This window comes from Ambystoma mexicanum, chromosome 5p (genome assembly GCF_040938575.1).
Source record: "Ambystoma mexicanum isolate Mex_15411 chromosome 5p, UKY_AmexF1_1, whole genome shotgun sequence".
NCBI lineage: Eukaryota > Metazoa > Chordata > Amphibia > Caudata > Ambystomatidae > Ambystoma > Ambystoma mexicanum.
Window position 1 is genome coordinate 485366104 of NC_090930.1, and position 17310 is coordinate 485383413.

General features: G+C 51.2%; 1 protein-coding gene across 2 annotated transcripts in view; it reads right to left on the reverse strand.

Moving 5' to 3' along the window:
* The window catches only part of LOC138481032 (fibronectin type-III domain-containing protein 3a-like), a 2755868-nt gene that overhangs the window by 1888262 nt on the left and 850296 nt on the right, over window positions 1-17310 (reverse strand). For both annotated transcript variants that reach the window (XM_069612893.1, XM_069612892.1), the window contains one exon: window positions 11508-11665. In XM_069612893.1, the coding sequence (XP_069468994.1) occupies window positions 11508-11665 (158 nt within the window). The remainder of the gene's footprint in view (window positions 1-11507; window positions 11666-17310) is intronic.

The window sequence follows — 17310 nt, forward strand, 5'->3', positions numbered from 1 at the left end:
CTCAGAAACTTCTGGAATCCTCCAAAAGAGTCGCTTGACGAAATCTTCACCCTTGAGGGGCGTAGAAACTTCCGAAACAGGTCCCCGTTGATCGGATGTAAAGACAGTGGAGCTTGAGGCTCAATTTAACCGGAAAATTAGAAATTCTCTTTGAAAAAGTGCGAAAACGCAGCAAAAGCTCGAGAGCTACAGCACGAGGACTCCCAACACTTGAACGTGCGATAAAAATCTGAGGATGGCTGCCGGAGGCGGGGTTTAGGGAGGGGGCAGTCATTGGCTGTGGGCAGTATGACCCAGAGATCAGTGATTGGTTACTTCTAGGAAAGACAGATCAGAAACGAAACTGATACTGATTTTTTTCTGTACCGAGGATTCCCAGCCTGACGACGGGGAATATTCATGAGCATGTGAATCCATGCCAGACCCCATGCTGGAGAAAGAAGAGACTGATTGCAGGAGAGGTGCGAGGTGAAAGGAGCTGACAGTATGGGATGAAGCCCTTGTGAAGCAAAAAGTACAAAGGAAAACAGACTACCGATACAGGCCACATCCACTTAATATATAGCCATAAAGGGGTCAATGGTGTGAGAAACCTGAAGGTGTCTCACCCGCTAGTCCCCTGGGATCTGTCATCCAGGTGGCCAGGTCACGGCCATCGCTTTATGATCCAGTTCCTCAGGGTGGACCAATGCGGGCGGATCACTTGGATGAGGGGTCTTCGGGGAGTGGAAGTGGGACACCGGATGGCGAGACACGGTATCCCCTTCCCTGTAACACCTTTACCCCATTCTACCAGGCAGGATACCTATGAACTTAACCCCTCCCACCCTGTCTTTTCCAACAAACACTTTCTCACGGACAGCTCACAGAGAAAACGGACCAACACCTGAGCCATATACTTGACATGTCCCAATACAATGGTCAGACAGGGTCAGGCAATTACTGATCATTACACACACCTGACTTCCACCACACTTCCCCAAACAGATCATAGGCTGAGCACAAAAGCACACTCTGATCAAGGCAAAGCAACAAGGAAGCAGAAGTTCCAAGATGGCAGTTTAATACCAGGTGAAAGACGGCAAGAACTAAGAGGAAAGTGGCCTCGACATTTTCACCAAAAGACTAACTTTTATGAGCCTTCAAGAATAGGAAACATAAGACCTGGAATAAAAGCTGAAGAATCCTGCATTGTGTGTCGGAGAGACCGGGGCCCTCCAGTGTCGACAGTCAAGGCGGGAAGAATCGTTTGCCACCGTGGTACTGTCCTCAGCTCCTACAACAAAGCAGCACCAGTGAAGTCAGCACAGCCGGTGAGTTGGGAAGACTGATAACAGACCGGTCTGTGTGGAAACCAAGGTTGCAAGCGGCAACATTGTATAAAGAAGACTGAAGAGAACAGTGTACGAAGTGTATGTGGCGAGCGGCATGAATATAATGAAAACAGCAGATGTGTGACTGAACTTTGAAGCTAACATACAATACTGTAGACAGAGTGGTCCGGCACCATTTGGGTGCTCATTCCAAAGTCTGTTAGGTATCCAAACGAAAGGTGACAAATATTAAGGAGGAAAGGAATTGTGAAATCGAAGTGGTAACGCAACAGGCCAAGCCAAACCCTGTGCACATTTGAAAGTCTTTGATACTTGATTTAAATTGAAATTGGTCTGAGCCCGGCCGAGGGAGACTAATTTTATCAAAAAGGGATCTGAGTCCGGCTGAGTGGGATCCGGGGTGAATCGTGAGTCACCCGAAAAAGAATATCCTACGAACACTGTGCTAAGGGATCTGAGCCTGGCTGAGGGGGATCCAAGGTGAATGATATGATATTTTATTTATATTGCTTCTATACACAAATGTTTCAAGGCGCAACAAGGCAAGGGAGGGAGAAAAAGAGGAAACAAGACAGTGATATTACTAGGCCCAGTGACATTGAAAGCGGGAGAAGTGCCAGGGGAAGGTGAGGAGGAGCAAGACATAGGATCAAACATTGAAAAACAAGAACTGCTGCCAGCAGCTGGCAGTGCAAGTGTCAAGTTCAGAATAAACAGGTGATGGATAAGTGCCAGTATGGTGGGGTTGTAGGGTTGCAGATACAGCCCCAAGTGCAGAGTTGCCAGGGGGCAGTGCAGGTGTTCAACTGTGAGGGCAGGAACCTGGGTGCGTGGTACAGCGGGTAGCCAGTGCAGTATCAGACAGATCAGCAAGGTAGCGGAAGAGAGAAGGCAGAAGCAAAGAGGAAAGTCTTGAGCTGGTTTCGGAACCGGAAATGGATCTGCTCAAGTGTCAGAGGTGCAGGGAGGCTGTTCCAGAGGAAGGCGCCAGCCGAAAAGAGAGCTCTGCCCCCTACTCGTGGCTTGGAAAAGCGATTGACCCTCAAGTATTTGGAGGAGCGAAGAGCTCAAGATACTTCAGAAGAGAAAGCTGGAGATATTTTGGTCTCAGGGCCCAGTAGGCCTTGTGGACAATGCAAAGAATCTTGAACTTGATCCTTGCAGCCACTCGGAGCCAATGGTGAGATTTCAGTGCTGGAGAGATACGATCCCTGGAATTAAAGCCAAGGACAAGTCTTGCAGTCCTGTTCTGGATGAGTTGCAGGGGACGGACAAAAAGGGGGAGGCAGTTACAGTAGTCAAGCCTAGAGAGAACCAGAGCTCTAGATAAAGTGAGTGTCTGGGGGAAGGAGAGGAAAGGAAAAGAAGAATATCTCTTGAGGAGGTGCAGTTGATCGTTCGACTTCTTAGGGACATCAGGAGAAAAGGAGAGAGAGTAGTCAAAAATAACCCTGAGGTTCTTAGCTCAGAGGTGGGAGCAGGAGAAGGGCCAAGGGAGGCCGGCCAGAGTGGCAGGAAAGAGGGGTGCGGGTGTGCCGATGACTAGGATCTCTGTCTTGCTTGCATTCAGGCAGAGATCATTGGCGGCGCACCCCTCCTGGATTGCAGTTAGACAATCTGGGAGGAGAGAGGGAGAAGAGGCAGCAGGGGGGAGCCTGAAGGCGAGCTAGGTGTCATCTGCATAGCATTGGAAATTGGAGCAGAGAGCGACAATGCGATGGGCAAGAGGTGCCAGGTATTGGTTGAACAACCAGGGAGAAAGTTTAAACCCCTGGGGAACACCGCAGGTGGAGAGAGATAGAGGAGAGGAAGGCCCAAGTTGGACCTGGGAGGGTCGGTCAGAGATGAAAGAGCCAGGCCAGAGCCTGATCAGTGATACCAGGTTATCACAGAGCCGGTTAAGTAGGATGGCATGGTTAGCCGTGTCAAAGGCAGAGGAGAAATCAAGTAGGATGAGGACAGAGGGGAGATTAGAATCAAGGTTAGAGAGCAGGTCTTCACAGATGTTCAGGAGAGCAGTTTCCGTGCTTCTGGCTGCTCTGAAGCCAGACTGGTGGTCATGGAGACAACCAACGGATTCAGTGAGAAGATTAAGCTGGGAGATGGCCAGCTTTTCCAGTAGTTTGCCTATGAAATGAGTGATAGATTGGACGATAGTTGGCTGGAAGGAGGGGGGGGGAGGTCAGCTGAGGGTTTCTTGGGAAGAGGGTGCACAAGCGTGCTTCAGGGGGGAGGGCAAGGTCCTTGAGGCGAAAGAGTGGTTACATAAGTCAGCCAGGGCTGGGGCGAGGGCGTCAATGTAGTCCTTGATGGTTTTCAGGAACAGGGAAGAACTGGGAAGAACCAGTTTAGAAGAGGTTTTCATAGATCAGACTTGTCTTGAAACCTCATCAGGGGAGAAGAGAGTAAAGGCAGAGAAGGGAGGGGGGGTGGCTGCAGGAGGGCCGGAGGAAGAGGAGAGAGTGGAGGGAGAGGCAGGAGACACAGAGGGGTGGACAGGATGTCCTGGGTTTTAGAGATGAAGTGAGAAGCCAGGGCCGTACAGAGGGCCTGGGAAGGGACAGGAGAGGTAGAGACTAGAGCAGGAATGGGCAGCTTCTTGCAGATTTGTAAAGAGTTCGGCTGAGTTGTTAAATGCCGAAGAAACGCAGTCTTGTGTGTGAGCTCTCTTCTTAGTGAGGGCAGAGTGTCGATATTGCCTTTTGCAGCAGGTGGCAGGCAAGTTTGTCAGAGGATGTACAAGATGCCAACCATTTCCTCTCAGCCATCCTACACTTGCCTATAAGGGTGACGAGGTCTGAGTCATACCAGGAGTTGCATTTGTATTTAAGCTTCATGCGGATGCTCATGACAGGGGCAAGTACATCAAGAGTGTCGGAGAGAGTGGTGCATGGAAAGGGCTGTGTCAGGGTGTGAGTCAGCCAGAGGTGAAGGAAGGGGAGAGAAAGACGCGGACGAAAGCCTCAACTGACACACGCTTCATGAGTCGAATGGAGGAAAGGAAAGGAGAATGGCAGTGTGGGGGTAGGCTTGGACTGAGGGGTAGAGAGAGAGATGAGAGGAACGGAGAAAGTGGTAATTTCAGGAGCGAGGAGTGGTGAGAGGATTGGAGAGGGGGAGGTCTGTGGAGATCAGAGCATCATAAGTGTGCCCTGCAGAGTGAGTGGCCGGTAGATGATAGCCACTGTGAGAGTGTGGCCAGGTGTTAGGCAGAATCCTGTGCAGTGCCCTTAAGGACCACTACACACAATTAAGACTACAAGTGGTAATACAAGTTCACTTTTGGTACAAGCCCGTACTACACTGTTAAAGTGTAGCAGTAGAGGAGCAGCCAGACTTATCTCAAGAGCAAATGAGCAGTAGTAGAGATTACACAAAGGACTACAATTACTGTGACTCGAGCAAACACTGACTCAAGGTTTTTGGTTAAAAAGTAAAAGTACATTTATTTTTAAACCATCTGCTCACAAAACAATTCACTTCTATTCATATTAAAACCACACTTCAAGTACACTCTATACAACCAATTCCCCTTGTGCAGAACAAATCAAGGTAAGTACCTTTGGTTTTGACAGACCGGTGTTGTGAAACAAAGACGTTACCGGGGGTTGTTACGCGATCACTTTTTGACAGTAATGACAGTTCGGTCTTACGAAAGAGACGCATACCCGCGAGAAGAAATGTTACCGTAGTCAAACACACTTAGCACATGAATTAACACAAGAGAGTTGGGGGTCAAAAGTCATAGGCAATACTTTTGTCAAGGCAGATAGAATCAAGAGACACTTTTCGAACACAAAGATAAAAGTCAATAGGCCTGCGCCAGTGTCAATGGGACAGGGGTCCTGTTGTCTAGGATCACAAGGCTAGCACACTTCACGATTCGAGATTGCCAGGAGTACTTCGATATTGTCAATAGGGAGGCAAAAGTTATAAGAGGGAAGGAAGTTAAGGACAAGCCTTTGGTGAGGGAAAACAGGGGTTCACCCCAATTCCCCAAAGCTGGACATAGTACCTTATTCAAAGTGAAGAAGAGCTGGTGCTATGGCAGTTGTTCCTGGTGGTTCCTGCAGACTCATGGTTCCTGTAGCTTCAGTCGTGGAGACAAGGAGGAGGATGTCTGGAATGATCTGCACTACCCAGGGACGAAGCCAGCAGCAGCATAATCAACGGTGAATAAAAGGTGCGCTCCTTTAAAACAGGAGAGGCTCTTCAGGTGGCTATCCGGACCACCACAGCTGTGTGCAGCGATTTCGACCAAGAAGAGGATCCTCTGCCTGTGGAAGGTGAGCTGGTTGATCCCACCAGGCTCAAGGGAAGACGACTCCGGACTGGTTCTTATTTGGTCGTTGAAGGGTAGATAGCTCAGGACTGCAGCAGGGCTTCACCGGGACTCGGTAGTTGCAGCAGCAGTCTTCTTTTCCGCTTCTCTTCGGTTCCTTTTAGTTCCAGTGGCGACTGACTTCCAGCCCAAGAGTCCTGCCTTTTATGCGAAAATCTCCCATTCATACAGCCTGGCTGTCAATCACACAGCAGGGGGGGTTGTCCAGCCCGGACAACCTCTCCAGCCAATGGACGGAAAGTGCGACTTGGGTCTCCAAGGAGACCTTGTGCACGGGGTGACTCACCCCTCCCTCACATTCAGCCCACCTAGACACCCAGGCGCCAAAAGGAGGGCTTCTTCGGAGAAGCCCGCCAAAAGACGGTGAACAAAGAAGGCAAACCTGGTTTGCCGTGCAAAGTAAAACACAAGAAGGACTTTAACAAAAAGAAATGGCGAATAAACCTGACCGGAGCCAAGCTGGTTTATGTTTGAGGCTAATATAATAGCCTGTAACAGTACCCCGTTTATATAGTATAATCGCGGTAGAAATGTTAGGGTAGATACCACTGCCACCAGTCAAGTCTAAATGTTAAAAGAGCAAAACAAAGCTCAGAGAGGCACAGACAAAAAAAGGGGTAAGAATTAACCCTTTCCAGTGCTCCATGTAAGACAAGGTGTACTGGGTCTGCAGTTTTAAAGTGACTATATAAAGTTAATAGCAACTTTACATGTTTCTGGGGGACAGTAGTCAGCCCCAGAAAAATTGAGTCATTGGAAGTCTTAGAGACAGCCCTGTGTTACTGCACTGATGGTGCTGTTTAACACACACAACAAGATGGGCTCATGGAGTGGTGTGCTCCAGGGCCGAAGATCACACAAGTAGAAGTACACATGGCAAAACACATGTAAGAGTGGGCAAAAAAGGCTCACACTCTTACCAGGTGGAAAAATCAACTCCAGAAATCAAGCAAAGCTGCTGGGGGACTCACTAGGTGAGGGAAGTTAGCCATAGAATGATAATTCTCCCTCACAACAGGGGAGAGAGAAAGCCTACAGACCAGGCATTCAAAGGAGGAGCAGACCTGCATAGGAATGAGAGAGGCAGGAATCCACTCTGGGAAGATCAAGGCTACACCCCCACCAGAAGAATTGGGTCTGGGCGTGGAGAGGACCTTGTAGCCATCAGGAAGGTGAGTGTCAAAGCTTGTAAAAGAGCTGGCCATGAACAAAGTCTTGGTGAGACCGAGGACATCAAGGTTGTGTTCTTCCAGGAGACGTCAGTTGTCAGAGGAGTGTTTGACAGCAGAGCGAGTGTTAAGAGTGGTGAGGTGGAGAAGGTTTTCATCCTTGAAAGACTTCCAGAGAGGGGTACAAATCAGAGGTACTCCCTGCGGAGATGTAGAAGGAGCCAGAGGGAGGGCAGAGGAGGTAGGAGGAGAGGGCAGGGTAGCCGAGGAGGAGGAACAAGGTGCCAGAGATGTGGCAGAGCATGGGGCAAGGAAGCCGAAGAAGGGAGAGAAGGAACAGCGGGAGAGGAGAGGAAATTGATAAGGCACGGGAAGCGTCTGTCAAAGGTGAGGTTAACCTGAGGGCCTTGGATCAAGACAGTACCATTAAGGTAAACATTAAAGATGACCTTAGAGGAGTGGAAGGAAGCAAGGGGGGCTTCCCACCGGTTGCACTGTTAGGCAGAAACCTGTGCAGTTCCCTCTGGGACCACTGCAAAAGATTTAAGACTACAGGTGTTGGCAGTAAACCCACTTGGTAGCAGTCTGCACCGCACAGATTCACTGTGGTAGCTGTGGCTGAGCAGTCAGACTTCCCTCAAGAAGAGTTAGGCAGTATACAGAGGATACATAATAGGTACCGAGGTACAATAGCACAAGCAAACACTGACCAGAGCTAGGTGTCAAAGTATAAACTTATTTATTAAAGGTACACTCATAAATTACACTAGCACATTAGAAAAGATAAGAAAGTCAAACACAGTTACTATTACTCATATGTACATCCCTAATCGTTTGTTGGACAATTCTAAGTTAACACCACTTATTTCCAACCAGAGGTGAGTGCTTAACGTTAGATGGTACTCCAACAAGTATTACCAAAAGGGAGGGAAAAGGCAGGAATAAAGAGAGCAGTTAGGTAAAACACTTTTCACATAAGGTTGGCAAAGACAGTCAATAGTGGAACAAGGGGAATTAGTTTGGGGCCCGCGTTAGAGGGAGCCAGGCGAAAATGTGCCCAAGATCACACAATGTCACAAGTCTTTGCAGGTGAGTAGAAAACGGTTTTACTATGGTTCTGAAAAGTTTAGTTAGGGTGTCCCAGGCCTACCCAGGTTCGAGAGCCGAGGGCTAGATCTACCCCGTACAATCGGTGGCAAGGGAGGCCGGGCGGATCACAGTACCTTTAAAAGTGGAAAGATTCCTCCAGCGGTGGTAGTCGTTCCTGGTAGTGGGTGCAAGTCGCGGTGTCGTCCCGAGGAAGAGGTGATCTCGACGGGGAAGAAGGCTGCAGGTCGTTGCACTACCAGGGATGAGGCCAGCCGTGGAGTTCTCCGGTCACAAAGGATTTTTACCCCTCTTTCGCGGTTGAGGTAAAAAGTGGTATCCCGGTTGCCGGGGTGCTTGGCACAGGCAAGGCGGCCACGAGATGCTTCGGGACGGCGAAAAGAAGGCAGCAACTGGTTGTCCCCACCAGTTAAGGGAAGAAGACTCTCCGGCGGGAGATCTCCTCTGTCGTCGGGAAAAGTGGTGAGACGATTCTGCAGGGCTTCACCGGTGGTGTCGTCTTGGCAGGTCGGCTCGGCTTCTCCCTCTTCGGCTTCTTAGGTCCTGTGGCGACTTCTGAAGAACCAGTCCCAAAAACCCTGCTTTTATGCAGCAAACCCCCATTCATACAGCCTAGCTGTCCCTCAAACATGCTAAGTGGTGAGCGGGGTGGCTCACCACTTGGGCCAATCACACTAGAGTGCGACCTGAGTTGGCAAGGCAACTCGGTCCAGGGTGCCTAAACCCCCTCCCACACCCCCTGTGGTACCCAGACAGAATGGCACCACTTAGGAGGGCTTCTGTGCAGAAGCCCGCCAAAAGTGGAACAAAGGCTCGACTTGGGTTCAGGGTTACTGAAGTGAACTTAGACGCCATTTTGGCGGCGAGTTCCGGCAAAAAATCCCAACCGGTGAATTTATATTAAATAAATAAACCGGCGGTATCTTTAACATTGCACCAAAAAGTGGTGCATCAAAAAACCAATGGGAAATCCCATTGGGAAATATTCCGGTGGAATATTTCCGTGGTATCCACTGCCACCAGCCAGAACTCGGCGAGGGGGGGCGGGACAGTACCCCCTCGACAACAGACCCAGGGGCAATCTAATTGCCCCTACCAGTACTTCCACAGTAAGATGGTTTGTACTGGTTAAGTTCCTAAGTTTAAGACTAGTAAAGTCAATGGTAACTTTACAGACCCAGGGAGACAGTAGTCAGTCCCAGAGTGTGGAGTCTATGTTTGGGGGTCTCTAAGACACCCCTGTGCTACTGCACTGAGGGTGCTGTGTAACACACATTCAAAAACCAATGATGGCCTAGGGGGAAAATTACCCCCCCAGCCCATAAGCACATAGCAAGTCACAGGGAACACTCTCAAGCCATGTCCAAGAGTGAGGATAAAAGAGTCTCACTCTTGGCAGGAGAAAAAAATAAACCCCACAAAATCCAGCAAAGCTGCTGGGGGACTCACTAGGTTAGGAAATTCAGCCTAAACAGAGAATTCTCCCTAACATGCACCATTAATGGGAGAGGAGGAGTAGGGAGAGAGCACACAGACCATATGAAGAGTCCATAGGTCTGGCAACAAAGAGGATGTCGGTGCGGGTCTGTCTGGTGGAAGCGCTAGTGTAGCTATCAGTTATAGAGAGGCCTGGGTTGGGGACCAGGATATCCTTTTTGAACTTCTTCCTTCCAGACTTAATGAGAAGGGTAGGATAGTTGATCAAGAAACAATTGGAGAAGATAGAAGAAACAGAGCGCACCATAGGTGAAGAGAATGGGGGAGGAGAGAGAGGGAGGTGGGAAATGAAACACAGAGGGTGAGCACAGTGGGGGGTTCACGCAGAAGAGACAGAACTTGACTAGAATGCATGGCAGGTGAAAACACAGTGGTCACTGGGCACAGCTTAATACAAAAGCATAACAAGGCAGGTGGAAACACAATGGTCACTGGGCACAGTTAAATACAGAAGCAGATGGAACACAGTGCAAACGGAGTGAGGGAGAGAAAGTCAGAGGTGTGAGAGGTGATGTTACGACTAACCCACAAGGAAGTGAAGTGTCACGTAATGTTCTGCGGGCATCAAGGAGTGCAGGATCAGATCACTTCCCAGGTCATCAGGCGGGGGCCCACCCCATGTCCTCCAGGGAGCAGACACGGCCTTAAAATGTGGGCCCAAAGCGAGGGGGCCAGCTGAAGCCTGCCGGTCCCCAATAGGCCGAGATGTAAGATGAAAAGGCCAATCAGGGCCAGGTAAAGTGAGAGGAGGGGTGAAAGTCTCTTACAAGCATGCACTGAACACGGTGGCCATCTTGGAAATTCAACGAGGCCCACAGCCGAGAATGGCAACAATAAAGTGAAAACTCCTTTCGTAGGCACGTCGCCACACAATGGGTAAATGGCATCAGAATGCAGCGCGGAGGTCGCCACATTCGGGGAGGACAATACAAATATAGTGAATTACCGAATGAGAATACTTGTGAAAATCAGAACTTGTTGTTTTATTTGGTTGCATCAGGCCCTCTGAATGAAGAGACTTTAAGAAGCAAAAGAGACTTGCGCACAGAAGGCCCTGATAATGATTGAAATGTATGCTCGTGCTAAAGAAGCCAGAGACTGTGCTGCGCTTGAGTGAACCGCCTTGTCCCATGCTGAAAACGTGGGGAAGAGGGCCAAAGGTCGAACATCCAGACATACCATTTTTTTAACACTTCTTTCTTTTTCATAACACTATTCCGCACACTACTTGTATTTATAGAGGTAAGGATTGGCAATAGGTTTATTAGTGTAGGCCCTTTTATTTTGACAAGACACCACTAGGACTGCGTTATTATTTGATGGTCGTAGCTTGCTCCCATCTGTAGATTTAGGATTAGAAAGGCGTTCTTCAAACCCTTTTTGAAGTTCAATAAACACCCTTGAATTGTGGTCACTTGTCTCTGTCTTACTGTTGCTACCATGCCTTTCGTACAATGGTAACAGCAGGAAACGAAGACCAAAAAGTGACTAGAAACGTATCCCACTTCAAACAGTTGGTCAAAGCAGAAGAGACCACCATCGAGCATACAGAGCATGAGATGGAGAAAGCTGAACCAGAGGATGTGCCCTGGTGCCCTCTGGCCGCATTCGGAGGAAGTGAGCACGATCAGTCACAGGACGGTCCAGGGAAACCAGACACTGGTGGTGGCGGTAGCCGCCCCCAGAGGACGATCAAGAGGACACACCGCCTGGTAGAGGAATGCGGAGCCTGACCAAAGAACGTTTGTGTGTGGGGAGGGTGGCGGGGTCATGTTAAGGGTGAATGTTTCACTGTGCCTTTAAGGCGAACCCACGTGGGAAGGGGGACACATGGGTTGGGGAAGGAGGAGAGAAAGAGAGGGGAGAAGCACAGGGATTCCCCAGTTGTAAATAGAACAAAGTTGAAAGCAGTTCACCTGCGTCCCTTGTCATCCTTGCCTCTAGGGCGCCCTATCACTACCAGGTAACAAGGAGAAGAAAAACAAAACAAATTAAAAATGAACATTTCAGATTGAACAAGAGCACTGTTGCAACCTAAGCATATTGGGCACTACTTACATGTGCACGGTTCTGAACCTTCCGTTTTTGCCACTATTTGATAAGGTCACATCATATGTGAACGTTACAGTTATGCTATGGGTGTAACCGTCTCCATTTTCTGAAATTAAAGGCATATTCCAGGATAAGACAACTGACCGGGCCTGCACATCCGATACCTAAAAAGGGTGCAAAAGTATAATTCAAACAAATGCGGGGAAAGGAACAAAACACTTAATCTGGACTGTCAAAACTGTGTCCTTTTAGTTACTCAGTAGAAAGTGTTATATTTATGCACATTTAAAGCCGTTCCATCTTTTAGCAAATTGCACAATCATTCCTTTAACTCTCAACTCCCATAAATAGAGCACCATAAAATGTCAAACTGTGGGTCTTGAACAAAGACCTCTTTAAAAGAGCCACATGATTTTAGAAAACAATTTGCACCATCAGGCAGTGAATCTGAGGTCTGTTTTTCAAACCACGAGAACCTGTTACAATTGGGACAAAACTACAAAAGAGACTTCATTAACAAGAACTTGGAAAGTAGTCAAGAAGTTAGAGCTGCTGCAATTTAGAATTACTTACATAAGTCCGGTTTCACAGTAGTACGATCCTCCACTTTACACTCAACATTTCAAGCAGTAATCAGCACAGTGATCTGCTCACAGACACTATGGGTTAATGACACACAATTAAGCACAACTCCCCACCAGGTGCACCACAAACCAAAACTTTGGGGGTGGGGTGACTGGTTGGCGGGGGCTAACTCTTCAAATGATAGGGTTAGGGCTACCTTCAGAGACTGTGTGGCGGCAAATTATACATGGGGGTAGGGGTGTTCCTCACCAAAGCATGCATGTTGAAACTAGTATCAGGTTAGCAGCAAATGGTGCCATTTGAAGCACATCAGGCAATGACACTACCCATAAACATAAGATTGAAGGGCAAAGAACAAGTTACTTACCAACTGTAACATTCTTTCGACTGGATGTTCCTCCCACTTATTCCTCATCTTGTGATAATTCGTTATGGCCAGCTTCGCTGCTTCGGAAAACTTTTTTCGGCAGAGGGCGCTGTGCTCGAGGTCATGGCATCGATTGTCCCTCGACGGGATCCGTTCCGTGTCGATGTCACTGATGGTATAAGTAGCTCGAGCCGCACCCGTTGGTTTCAGTTTTTTCGAGGAAATACTCGTGGAACATCCAGGCGTATGTTGTGACTGATAGGCCCATCGTGAGAGGAAAGTGTAAGAAAACATAATCTGTTCTGCAGGGTAGGCTGGGAGGGTCGATGGGGAATACGTGGGAGGAACATCCAGTCGAAAGAACGTTACAGTTGGTAAGTAACTTGTTCTTCGAATGGATTGTTTGCTCCCACGTATTCCTCATCTTGTGATAGACTCCCATAGCAGTGATCAATTTGGAGGTGGGAGTGCTAGTTTTTGTTTTCATGGATTGAGTGAAGTACCGCTCTGGCAAATAACCCCTCACTGGAGGAGGAGGCATCCAAGCAGTAATGCTTGATAAGGAACAAGTTACTTACCTGTAACTGTTGTTCTCCAGCATGGGTCTGGCATGGATTCACATGCTCATGAATATTCCCCGTCGTCAGGCTGGGAATCCTCGGTAAAGAAAAAACCAGTATCAGTTTCGTTTCTGATCTGTCTTTCGTAGTAATAACCAATCACTGATCTCTGCGTCATACTGACCACAGCCAATGACTGCCCTCTACCTAAGCCCCGCCTCTGGCAGCCATCTTCAGATTTGGAAGCACGTGAAGTGGCAGTATGACCAAGTGAAGAGCCGCAGAGGGGTAGGCGGGAGGGTTCGCATGTGAATCCATGCCAGACCCACGCTGGAGAACAACAGTTACAGGTAAGTAACTTGTTCCTTCTCCAGCATGGGGTCTGGCATGGATTCACATGCTCATGAATAAAGAATACATAGCAGTACACACATGCACAACCACGGGAGGTGGCAAAGGCTCAACATTAAGCAATACATCAAACTCAACATTAAGCATCTTACCTCCTCACCAGGCTCACCTCAGGCGAACAGGTTGCGCAGCACTGCTTGGCCGACCCTGGACTCCTCCCTGGAATCCCGGTCGACGCAGTAGAATTTCGTGAAGGTGTGCGTCGACCTCCACGTAGCAGCCCTGCATATGTCCAGCAGGGGCACACCAGATAGGAACGCCGTGGTAGCTGCGATCGCTCTGGTGGAATGGGCTCTCGGACGGCCAGGCAGCGGTCGGTTTGCCAACCGGTGACAGTACATGATACAGCCGGAGAGCCATCCGGAAATGGAAGCCTTCGAGAGAGCCTTCCCCTGATTGACAGGTCCAAAGTTCACAAAGAGTTGTGACGTCTTCCGAAAACACTTCGTGCGGTCTACGTAGAACTTCAGCGCTCTAGCCACATCCAGCGAGTGCAAAGTCCTCTCAGCCGGCGACGAAGGCGACGGGAAGAACACAGGCAACACCAAGGGTTCGTTGAGATGGAAGTCCGACGGTACCTTCAGCATGAAGGAGGGGTGCGTCCTGAGCACTACCCTCGTGTCGTGAAAAGTCAAGTACGGGGCCTTGCAGGAAATGGCCTGGATCTCTCCCACTCGTCGTGCGGAGGTGATGGCCACAAGAAACGCTGTTTTCCACGACAGAAATTTCAACGGAGCAGAGTGCAGAGGCTCGAACGGAGGTCCCATGAGCTTGGTCAGCACCACGTTGAGCTCCCACGCCGGGGCCGGAGCCTTCACCGGCGGGAACGATCTGAACAGTCCCTTCATGAACTCTTTCACCAGACGATGAGACCACAAGGACGTCCGCCCCGTGGTTCTGGTGTATCGGGAGATCGCAGCAAGATGAATCTTGATGGACGCGTGTGCCAGTCCAGCTTTGGCCAGCGTCAGCAGGTACGGCAGTACTTGGGGAGCCGTAATCCGTAGAGGGTTAATCTTCTGTGCGTGGCACCAGACAGAGAACCTCTTCCATTTGTGTCCGTAGCATTTAAGAGTCGAGGACGCCCTGGCCTTTGCAAGAACCTCTCTGCAGTCGGCCGGTATGTCGTATCCTCCAAACTCTAGCGCTGCAGGAGCCAGACCTGCAAGTTCAGCGATTTCGGGTCGTGGTGGAGGATGGCGCCTCCTTCCCTGGAGAGTAGATCCGCGTCCACCGGCAGCTTGATTGGCGGGGACGCTGACAAGTCCAGAAGGTCCGGGAACCATATCTGCCTCGGCCACGCAGGTGCGACGAGGATCATCCTGCACCGTGACCTCTTGAGCTGGTTGACGAGCCGGATTAGCAGTGGCAAAGGAGGGAACGCGTAGAGGAACAGGCCCTCCCAGGGGAACGAGAAAGCATCGCCCATGCTCCTCGCCTGGGGAAACCTGCTAGCGAACCTCCGGCACTTGGAGTTCGTCGCCGTCGCGAACAGGTCGATCTGGGGTGTGCCCCACCGTCGGAAGAGGCGATCCACTAGATCCCGCCGTAGTTCCCACTCGTGGCACGAGCGCAGCTCCCTGCTGAGTGAGTCGGCGATGGTGTTTTTTATCCCTGCCAGATGAAACGGCACCAGAAACATCCCTTGGGCGACTGCCCAATGCCACAGGTCCTGCGCCTCCTTGGACAGTGCTGGGGACCTGGTTCCGCCCTGTTTCCTGATGTAAAACATGGTGGTGGTGTTGTCGGTGAAGATCCTCACCACCTTGCCCTTGAGGGACGAAGGAAGGACCTGAGGGCCCAAAACACTGCACGGAGCTCCAGGACGTTGATATGTAGGTATTTCTCCGTTGGGAGCCAAAGGCCTCTTGCGTGCAGATTTTCGGTGTGCGCTCCCCACCCTTCCAGGGAGGCATCCGTGGTCACTGTCTCCTGGTGGGCTGGGGTCTGGAAGTCCATGCCCGCCGTCAGATGCGCGCGGGTGCCCCACCACCGGATCGCTCGTCAGAAACTCTCGTCGAGTGTGATCCTTTCCTCGAAGCTGCCCGTCGTTTGGATCCAGCGCGCGTCCAGGAACTCCTGCAACGGGCGCATCCGGAGCCTGCACATGGGAATGAGGTAGATGCAGGAAGACACCATTCCGAGGAGGGACTTGATGGACCTCACCTTGGCCGCCTCGGCCACCAACATCCGCTGCACCTTGCCCAGGATGGTCCTGGTCCTCTCCTCCGACGGGGAGGCCAGAAGGGACACTGTGTTGAGCCTCGCTCCCAGAAACAGAGCGTCTTGCGCGGGTACCAGGTGGGATTTGGCGTAGTTCACGGAGAATCCCAGGTCTGTGAGAAGTTGGACGGTCCTTGCCGTGTGAACCACGGCGAGCTCCCTCGTCTTGGCTCGGATGGGCCAGTCGTCCAGGTAGGGGTAGACGTGGACCCCCTTGCGGCGCAGCTGCGCCGCCACCGGTGCGAGGCACTTGGTGAATACCCTGGGTGCCGACCGTAGTCCGAAGGGGAGGGCTTTGAACTGGTAATGACGCCCTTGGACCACAAACCTGAGGAATTTTCGGTGCCCCTTTAGGATGGGAATATGGAAGTAGGCATCCTCCAAATCCAACGACGACAGGAAGTCTCCTTCCTCCAGCTGACCCAGGACGTGCTGGAGGGTGACCATCCGGAACTTCTGCGCCTTGATGAACTTGTTCAGACGTCACAGGTCCAAGATGGGGCGCCATCCCCCCGTCGTCTTCTTCACGAGGAAGTATCTCGAGTAAACTCCGGAGCCCCGAAGCCTCTTTGGGACGAGTTTGATGGCGCCCTTCCTGAGCATCGCCTTTACCTCCAGGAGAAGTTGAGGGACGTGAAGTTCTTTCCTGGCCACGGGGGGGACGCGCGGACACCTTCTTTGAAACTCGAGCGCGTGGCCCCGGGCCAAGGCGTCCAGCACCCAACGGTCGGTGGAGATGGACTCCCACACGCTGACGAAGCTCGCCAGCCGGCCTCCCACCGGGGTGCTTCGGTGGGGGCCCGACCCCACGGCCGGTTCAATCCTGCTTCGACGAGGCTTTGCTGCCTTGACCTCCTTGGCGACGACGGCGGGGCCGCCAGACTTGCCTCGTCCTCTGTAGGCCTCCTGAGACGACGAGCGGGCCGCTTGACGGTAGGTGGAGAAACCGCCGCCGGAACCTTTGGAGGCGCCCTTGCCTCCGGTGCTCCGAAAGGGCGTCCGTCGTTGTTGCAGAACTCCAAGTGCCCGGGCCGTCTCAGTGTCCGCTTTAATGGCCTGAAGGGAATCGTCCACTGTTTTCCCAAACAGGTTGTTCCCATCGAAGGGCATGTCCAGGACTCTGGTCTGAACGTCTTGACGGAAGTCCGTAGCCTTGAGCCATCCACGCCGCCTAAGGCAAACGCCGTTGCCCAACTGGCGGAACCCAGTGTCGGTGATGTCCTTCGCAACGGTAATGGCGTGGTCCGAAGCCACCTCACCTTCCTGCAGGATCTCCAGGGCCTCTGCCCTCTTGTCGTCCGGCAGGAAGTCCAGCAGGGGAGCCAGTTTGTACCAGAGCTCCCTGTTGAAGCGGGCCACGATAGCCAAGGCGTTGGCCGCTTTAATCATCGTCGCTGCAGACGAGATGACTCTGCGTCCCATAGCGTCCAATTTCTTTCCCTCGCCGTCCGGTGGGGAAGTCGATGTGGAGGCCGCACCCCCCCCCCGCTTTCTTCCTGGCCGCCGCGGAGACGACGGAGTCTGGGGTAGGCTGCGCCCGGAGGCACAGGGGGGCCGTGTCCGGGACCCGGTACTTCTTCTCGTACCGGTCTCTTCTAGCTGGCGTCGTGGAAGGGTACTTGAGGAGGCTGAGGCCCTCATCCCAAATGTCGTCCAATAGAGG